Source organism: Toxotes jaculatrix, chromosome 13, assembly GCF_017976425.1.
Source record: "Toxotes jaculatrix isolate fToxJac2 chromosome 13, fToxJac2.pri, whole genome shotgun sequence".
Lineage (NCBI taxonomy): Eukaryota > Metazoa > Chordata > Actinopteri > Toxotidae > Toxotes > Toxotes jaculatrix.
Genome location: NC_054406.1, coordinates 7,875,517 through 7,884,713, shown reverse-complemented (window position 1 = coordinate 7,884,713; position 9,197 = coordinate 7,875,517). Strand labels below are relative to the sequence as shown.

Genomic DNA, 9,197 nt, shown 5'->3' with positions numbered 1-9,197 from the left:
CTTTTCCTTGAGTTTGATTCCATGGTCTGTGACTTTGCCTTGTTTTTTGACTAATTTTTGCCCATTCCTTGCCAGTTATCGTTTGCCTCTTCTGGACTGACTATACCTGTCTCTGACCACCTCGCTACCCAGTAAAGATGTTGGCTTTTTGAGCTTTTCATCATCTCCTCAGTATTTCTCTGCATCTGAGTCTCTCTATTATATCCAGACTTGTTACACGTAATTCCATTTGTGCCAGAAATTAAAGCTTTTATATATATATATATATATAGATTTAAAAAATAGTCACTGCATTCTGCTTTGTTTTCCAAGCCTTCGCAAATAGACGCCTGAACAGTAGCCTGAATCTAACAAGATGACAAGTTATATATATAACAGCTTCCATCTTGTCCAAGATCATGATCATCATTTCCAGTACCATTTATACAGCTTAAAAGCTGTCAACATACTTTATTCATTAACTGTACCTGCAATTGTGTCTGATAAATTGAGTAAGGGTTACTAACCCTCCACTGGTGGTGTCCACCTCGCTGAGGTGCCTTCTTCTCTCCTGCTGACTGCAGCACACATCCTGAAAAGCCTCCGGGTCTGATAAAACAGAGAAACGGGCCAGAGATGAGGAAAAAGGTGCCACAACTCTACCCTCTGCTGGGATTCAGCGGGAGTGGAAAATCTAATCTTTAAACACTGTTCAACCACCACTCTGACACATATATGAAGAATACCGAGCGATTAAATGGAGAATATTTGCCGTTAGAGTTCGAGTTACTAGGGTTTAAGGGCTGGGATAAACAGGAATTTAATTTGCAGCTGGTGGTGAGGTTAAATCAGGCTACGGTATCATCCTTTCCAAATGAGGGCAGCCTCCCTCCCTCACACTCTCTCCCTCCCTCCCTTCTCAGCATCCTTCTTTTTGCTGCTTCACCGCATTAGCTACCATCGGCTAAACTGGGGACTAAACACTAAACTCCATCCCAATCCTGACCGCCTGGCTGTCGGCTTTGTAGGGTATATGAAAAGTAAGATGCTGGTTGTTACTGGATAAAATGAGAACTGTGTGAATTGCTAGCTGTCAGAGGCGTTAGGACTCGCCTGCTATCAGTTACAGGTACTTTAGCTAGCTAGTGGCTAACGTTAGCAAAAAAAAATCTAATCCAACTGTTCCAACGGTTACGGTGCATTTCGGCTCCCAGAGCCGCTGAAAGAAAAAATAAGATTAAAGTTTAAGCTCACCACCGTCTCCAATTTGCCTTTTAGATGCCCAGTGTCACGGTGAAAGATGTCAACCAGCAGGAGTTTGTCAGGGCTCTGTCAGCTTTCCTCAAAAAGTAAGTAAAGCTCAAAACCAGCCTACAGCTGCATGACTGGCTGATCTGCCAATCACAGGCTGATGGTGAATGTAAACAGAGGGCAAAAATAACAGTTGTCTTAATGTCGAAATACGCTATATTTTTAACATTTATTTAAAACTAAGTAAACCCATTATATGAATAAATACAGACGAGTGTATTTTTTATCATTTGAATTTAAAAAAAAAAAAACATTCGCACCAAAAATACAACTAGGCATGCAACTAATGATTCTTTTTTCATTATCTATTAAATCTTAAGCTTATCACAACATATAAAAAAAAAATACAGCAATAAATATGTGTTACAAAATACATATGTGTTGAATAAATTTCATTTTCCTGTGCCATATGTCGTTTGAGGAAATAGCCCAGTCATTAGATTCATCACATCAACTGATAATTGATTTTTCAGGTCTGGCAAACTGAAGGTCCCAGAGTGGGTTGACACTGTGAAGCTTGCCAGGCACAAGGAGCTGGCTCCCTGTGATGACAACTGGTTTTACACCAGAGCAGGTTGGTTACACTGGAAGTGTTTCATCAGTTCATATGCAGCAGCTGCATCGATTATTTAATTAGTCGGCTGAAAATTAATTGACAGCCCAGTTTAATAGTTGATTATTCTTTTTAAGTGATTGCCATACAAACCACTAAAAATCAGTAGATCTCAGCTGCCTTTATTTGGATTTGCAGCTTTTCTTTTTCTTAAACTGTGTCCCCATGGGTTTTGTTTTTTTTTTAACTGCTGGATGATAACATCTTGGGCTCTGGGTATGCATCTGTCTGATCTTACATTGATGAAACAGTTAAATACAGCCTTAATGTGGAATTAATAAAATACAATAAAATGTATTTCATCATTTCCTTTGTGTCAATAATACGTACATGTAAAAGACCCTATATAGATATTTTTAAGAGAAACCCATTCATAAAAGTTGGTTCCAGGTAATCTCATCTGATCATGTGATTTTACACAAAACTCAGTATCTTGAAATATACAGTATGTTTGACTTTACCAAAACGAGTGAAAGACTTGTAAAATTATTTACATTTTGCTAGACACTCCTGTTTGGTCCCTGGGGCCCATTTTAGGAATCCATGTGGTATATGGAAATACACCTTGTGTAATACTGGTCCATGCTATCAGATTTTCTGCAACTGGCGTAGTATATATAATAAAACAATATGCACACAGTCCTTCCTCAGCTGCTGTGTGTGTTATCTACTCGGGTATACTGACCCCACAATGGCATAGTAGTCTGCAGAGAAAAATTTCACACATCTGATAAGTTGGAATGTTTGATTTCATGTCTTTTGGGTGAACAAGTGAAATGATAAAACAGAGACATATTGCAAAGTATACTATATACTGTTTGTACGTCTCACCAGCATCCACGGCCCGTCATCTGTACCTGAGAGGAGGGGTGGGCGTGGGCTCCATGATCAAGATTTATGGAGGGCGCCAGAGGAACGGTGTATGCCCTGCCCACTTTAGCGTGGGCTCCAGAAATGTGGCGAGGAAGGTCCTTCAGGCTCTGGAGGGTCTTAAGATGGTGGAGAAGGACCCCAGTGGGTAAGAGAGGTGGATGCTGGGTATGAGAGTGCAATGTGGTGTCTGAATAAGCAATGGATGTTTTTATTATTTTTTAACATTTGCTCACAGTGGACGGAGACTTACCCCTCAGGGCCAGAGAGATCTGGATCGGATCGCAGGCCAGGTGGGTTGTTTTGTTTTATATGCATAAGCCAAAATAAACACTTTAATGTTCTCCTGTCCAAGATGTTCACTGTATATAACATAAATAAATGAGATCCCCTTTACATATTCATAAAATGTTTTCAAATCCAGATTGATGAGAAGACTACTTGACAGCTCATTACATTACACTACATCGATTTTATAGACAGTTTTGTCCAAAGTCACTTGCAGTGAGCTGATGCAGACTCAACAGAAACACAAGCTTGATGCCACAATTGCCCAAAACCTTACTTAAACAGTTCATGTTGGTTTTTATTTTGGTGCATGAACGTCTAGTCCACTAATGTGTGACATAGGAGTAGCTCCCTCTTGTGTTCTGTGTTAGTTATTGCTATATTGACAATGCTTATGCTAAAACTGTGCTTTGATGTTTGTATTTATGTCGTTAAGTTAAATATGTATTGTCATTCCATCCATAATTTTTATGACCAGTGCACATGCTGTATGGCTGTGTGACTATCCCTCCTGCTCTCTCTGTCTTTTTTCCTCCGTGTGTTTAGGTTGCCTCTGCAAACAAGAAACAGCGAAGTTTACAAAGCGCCATCTGAGGAGTGCATGCAAAGAATCCAGACGAGTGAAATGCAGTTATGCCTTACTGCCTATTTACTCAAGTTTGCTTGTTTCCCTTATCACTCCAGTGCCCACATTAACAGAGTACAAAAGGCATTTCATAGAGATGCATGTGTCTGTAGTACAGTAAGTAGTAAGTACAGATTAAATATTATACATCAATGTTTGGCAGCAGTTTTAGGTTTGTTTTTTGCTTGAAATTCATTATGGATTTCAAGGCATCGGTGGCCTTGTGACAGCAAAACGCAGACTGGGCACAGAAGCACTGAGAATGCAGTATTTCCATGTGAAAGCATTTTAATGATGTTTTGCCAACAACTGTGAAACAAAACAAATTAAATGGATGCTTATGTATATTTTTATTCATTTGTCATCTTCACTGTTGGTTACAGAGTATTATGGCTAAACGTTTTATTTATGAGCTGTATATGAATGAAATGATAATACATAAGGAATTCTAAATAAACTGTGTATGAGTACTGAGTATGGTGTTGTAGTGTCCGCTTGCATGTGGATGTATGGGCGACCGTGTGTATTTAGTTGTTGCGCATGACAGTGCTGATCCAGCTGTTGTAGCGGCACACACGGGCATAGACACTGGGGTGTCCTTTCATGGCGCAATCATAACCCCAGGACACGACTCCCTGCAGCTGACCATTACACACCAGAGGACCACCAGAGTCTCCCTGCAAGCACGGGCAGAGGAAGAACAACAATGTTACTGTAAGTGCTCATAGTTAATACACGGTACATTCTGCCATCATGGTGAGCGCTGTAACTAAAGAACAATAGAGTAACATAACACCAGGCTGAAAAGAAGTGTTTTGCTGCCCTCTCTGGTTGAAAGTCTCTAGCCTGTTTCACCTTTGGGTGTGGTCAGAAGTCACCCAGCAGTAGTGTGACAGGGTCCTGGGTTATATATGTACAGCACAGCAGCAAGATGAGCAGTTAAACCTCTACAGGTTTAAGATTTCAAGATTTTAAGGGGGTATTAAGTTAGTTTTTAATGAAAGAAACACATTCACTGGATTAACTTGTGAATCCACAAAGCTGGGAGGGTCTGTGTGGGACAGATCAAATTTTCTTTCACAATATAAGAAAAACATAAGAATATATATTTGTAATATAGTACATTTTATGGGCAATCAAATTGAGAAACAGTCTATAGGTAAAATAGCATAGGCATTTCTGTTTCCAGTTAATCCAGTGGGTTAAATACCCAATAAATCGAATCATCACAGTGATTCAGTTCCTGTAAAGCCATTACAGCTATAGGGCAGTCGTCTACTCTGACTTGCAACATGGTCCACCGTGACTTAATTCAACCGCAGATATTAAAGTGATAACTACCAATAGCTGTAAACAGTACTGAAGAAGCAAAGATGTCATTGTCATTGTCTTATAGTATATATAATCATATTGTCCAACCACACTAAACAATTCACTAAGATCTCTGATGTGTTATGATGAAACAAATCTGTCAACAGATATTAGCCACATAGTGTATTACTGGTAAAGGTGGTTGTGAGTTGGGTATTGAAGGTCTATTACTCATCTTAATGTACCGTTTATGCATTAGACATTGAGTATGCTTCCATATATGCTTTTATCATATCCTTTCTCTAATCTTTAGACTTTGTTATAATTAAACTGATCATAAAAGATTAAATAAAGTGGTGTAGGGGTAATTCAAAAGGTGAGCATATGAGGGTATTAGAAGAGATAAATGAATCATTTGCATTTAAAAAGTATAGTATAATCAATGCTCTGTGAAAAATAAGGCATGTACTGTGTACGTTTGTGTGCTCAGTACTGCACCACTGAGTCACAGACTGCTTGCACTGCTGGAAGGTGATGCACCGTCATGTACCACCTGACTCCCTGTGTGTTCACTGTGGTTTAGTCCAACTCACTTGGCAGCTGCTGGCACCTCCGTGCATAAATCCGGAGCAAACCATGTTCTCGGTGAAGAGGTGGGGGTAGGCGTTCCTGCAGATCCTGTCATCGATGATGGGCTGCCTCAGGCACTGCAGCCTGTCGGGAAAGTTGCCTGAGGAGCAGGAAGGCAAGTCTCAGTTACTGGACCAACCAGAATGTAAATATTATATTTACCGGTACTGACGTGGATATGATGTGGAATTCAGGATGATATGAGTAATGTGATGTTGTGATAACTGATTTGTTGATGGAAATTTAATTTACTATTTTGGTAATTAATCCTTTATCAGGTACAAATACTGTATGTATGAATTAAAAGGAAAACCAGATAACACCATACTGGTTTTCTTTTGAACCCTTTGCATTCACTAAGACTTTATGGTGTGCAAGAACTATTTTTGAAATCACAATATTAAGTAAATGTTTTGTGTGTGAATTAAATGCACTGATTGCACTTTTTATGTGTTAAAGGGGCCAAAATACTCCTGGTGACATTGTCAGGGTTACTTTTCCACAATTATATCTCTCTTTGTAATCACAACAGATATTATACAGCTATTTCAAAGACTGATAAATACAGTGTCATTATGAGTAAGGAGAAAAAACATGTAAATTGTATTGTAATTGTCCCTTTAAACCATTAGTATAGTTACCAAATATTTGAATAGATGGTGATTGATTGTGCTGCACCTTGACCATGAAGACCCCTCTTTTGATTTTGCAATTTCTGCTGTTTTCTTCCTTCACACCATTATTAGACAAGGTTGAACCTTGCTGGTTTTAGCAGTACATTCCTTTAAATATTAAGGCTGGTCTTTTATGATCGGGACTCATTCACACCCACACAGTGACATGGTGAGGATTTTCAGGGTTGCTGCTGTCTATCATTTCTGTTTTCTTTACCTCAGAGCAGTATGAATCATCGTACATCATCATTTGAGACACTTATAACCTCTCTTCACTCCTCTCTTTTATGTCTTTCAGACTTAACTTACTCCCATTGGCAGACATGTTTCCCCACCCGGACACCAGGCAGTTCTCATCGGCCACAGGGCAGCGAGAGGGAAGGGCCACGGTCTGGACATAGCTGTTGAGGGTGGCGGGCCGGCTCAGTTTGATCAGCATGATGTCGTTGTCCAGGTTGTAGCTGTTGTACTGCGGGTGCTTGATCATCTTGGCGCCATCAATCCACTGCTCGGTGCCCTCGTTCACAGCGATGTTGTGCTCACCAAGACGGACCTGGATACGACTGTTGAAGGTATGAAAGTTAGAGTTTAAAGGTCAGTTTCCTGAAAAATGATTGCATCATTTTGATCATTATGAGCTTATGGAGTATTTTCTGAACAACAGCCAAAGTTTTTTCAGTTGCAAAGCAATATCTATAAAAAGTTTGCTAACATTAGCCACCATAAGCTACTGATCATACCAGACCAAGTAAGGTTGTGGCAGCCAAACCAGTTAGTGTATTGAATTGAGCAAGGATATGTTTTATTTATTACACATAGTATTTTAAATTATTATTAAGGATTATTTAAATCCTGCAACTGTTAAATAGTCTCAAAATTTAAATCTGTTAGTATGTTTTGCAAATTGTTGTCAACACTACATTCAGCTGCAAACCGGTAAAACCATGGTATTAATGCACTATCCCAAATGATCCTAGTGCTTGGAGGTGATTTCAAAAATTGAATGTGTTTTGCTTTGGTTGGTTACTTCACTTTGATGCTTTGACCTTGTGTAGAATTATGCATGTACAGAGTTTGGCACTGGAAGGCTTTTACTTTAACCTTCTGAAGGGGGAAAACTTCTCTGTGCACACCTTAAATCTTACTTTAAGATGTGTTCGTACATCACAACAAGTTTAGAAAACAATTTTTACCCATTATGCAACTTAAACAACTGTGATGAGGAAACTTCCAGAGCAGTTACACTGTTAATGTAGTTTTCAGTGAAGTAGGACACATCATGTGTCCAGCAGTTAAACTTTTCAAAAGGAACATATTATTCAAAGCACAGTATTTTTGTATGTCTTAAACGTGTCTGGAGGTAATCTTAATTCTGTATTTTGGACCAGTTCCTCGGTAAAGCATGCAAGGTCATGCAGAGCGTGATTTCCTGTACTTACGACTTGTAGCAGTGAGCAGCAGACACCACCCACTGGCTGGAGATGAGGGATCCGCCACAGAAGTGGTATCCGGCGTTCAGGGACACCTGGTAGGGAACAGAGTGTCTGGGACACTCATACCCTCCAACAATCCTATCGTCCTCAGCTGCAGCAACTGAAACGACAAAGAATGTATAGCTTGACATATGGAAAAACTTTAGAAATGCTTAGAAAAAGTCTCCACAAAATATACACAAGAGTTGTGCAAGAATTAAGATTTGCAGCAATGAAGCAAGTCCACTGGAATAAATTTACATCAAAACAGAAAAGACGAATAAGATCAGTTCGTCTCTTACACGCTGCTCCGAGCAAAGCCAGGAATACCAGGGCCTTCATGGTGACAATCGTCTGAATGTAAGAGAAAGCCCACGCTGTAACTCTTTATATACAACACCTGTCCTGCACTTTATATTTCTGACTTTCTCAAGGTCAGAAAGGTAAAAGGCAAAGCTGTTCTGGGAAAGAGCCATATGGCTGAAAAAGCAAGACCTTGAGTGGTGGTGTCGAAACTAAGGGATAAAACCCACCAAGCCACTTAAGGGCATTTCTGGTTTAACAGTGTTCTTCATTTGATAGTTATGCAATCAGCATTTATGTAATTTCAAACGGATTATGTGACGATTATATATGCACAGAGGCAAATGTGGAACTTAACATCAAAAACACTTTTGCTGCAGAGGATCAGTTTTAGACTCAGACAGCAATGTGTCATGAAACAGATGTCACGTTTTCAACAATGTGAATATTTGTCCAGATTTACAGTAGCTTACTTCAGCTGCACATAGGCCTGATAGCAGTTCACAGTTTGCAGGTGTCACTGCTCTGTGTTGCTTCGTAATCCACGAATAACCTGATAAGACTGTTCCACAACGTAAGAGAATGACAGGTTTGGGGGACCCCCTCGACGGGACATAAGATAAGTCTCAGGGACATATGCCGCATGTGATGCGCAATGACTGCTCAGCTATGAGAGCTCACAAGCCACAAACGAGTGCTAAAAAATGATTGTATTAAGCATCATTTAGTTAAACTGACTGCTTGCGGCCCCCCTAATACAAAGCAGTATCTACTATCTATCTATTCAACCTGTGACCCAGTGTCACAGGTTGAATGTTTTTGAGTTGTGAACAGTTGAACTACTTTCCCTGTTTCAGATTAAGTTTGAATTATTTTTAGAGCCCTGAGGAAGTAAATCTATGCAAAAGATTTGGAAAAAAGAAAGAAAATATGACTTTGCTAATTTACTACCAAAGTAATTGTGAAAGTGAAATGAATTATGATTCCACAGTTCAGATTTTGTCACTTAACAAATTTAAGTTAAGTTTTATGGGGCATTTGTAACATGCATTTTGGGATATTATTATATTCCTTTTTTTGCTTTGGTTCAGGGATCATAGTGCATAGCTGTGTGAGAGTGA

At 39.5% G+C, this 9,197-nt stretch overlaps 2 protein-coding genes across 2 annotated transcripts; one reads left to right on the top strand and one right to left on the bottom strand.

The window, feature by feature from the left end:
- Window positions 1-900: 900 nt before the first annotated feature.
- On the top strand, window positions 901-4,040 carry LOC121192445 (40S ribosomal protein S19). The gene is made up of 6 exons (XM_041054137.1): window positions 901-1,019; window positions 1,258-1,328; window positions 1,764-1,864; window positions 2,738-2,921; window positions 3,012-3,066; window positions 3,608-4,040. The coding sequence occupies exons 2-6, from the start codon at window positions 1,258-1,260 to the stop codon at window positions 3,653-3,655; spliced, it is 459 nt and encodes a 152-aa protein (XP_040910071.1). The 5' UTR covers window positions 901-1,019; the 3' UTR covers window positions 3,656-4,040.
- A 77-nt stretch (window positions 4,041-4,117) lies between these two features.
- Window positions 4,118-8,115, bottom strand: LOC121192444 (trypsin-3-like). Its single transcript, XM_041054134.1, has 5 exons — window positions 8,076-8,115; window positions 7,741-7,894; window positions 6,611-6,864; window positions 5,591-5,727; window positions 4,118-4,363 (listed from the first exon to the last, which is right to left on the bottom strand). Exons 1-5 carry the CDS (start codon window positions 8,113-8,115, stop codon window positions 4,214-4,216), a joined length of 735 nt encoding a protein of 244 aa, XP_040910068.1. The 3' UTR covers window positions 4,118-4,213.
- Between the last annotated feature and the right edge of the window lie 1,082 nt (window positions 8,116-9,197).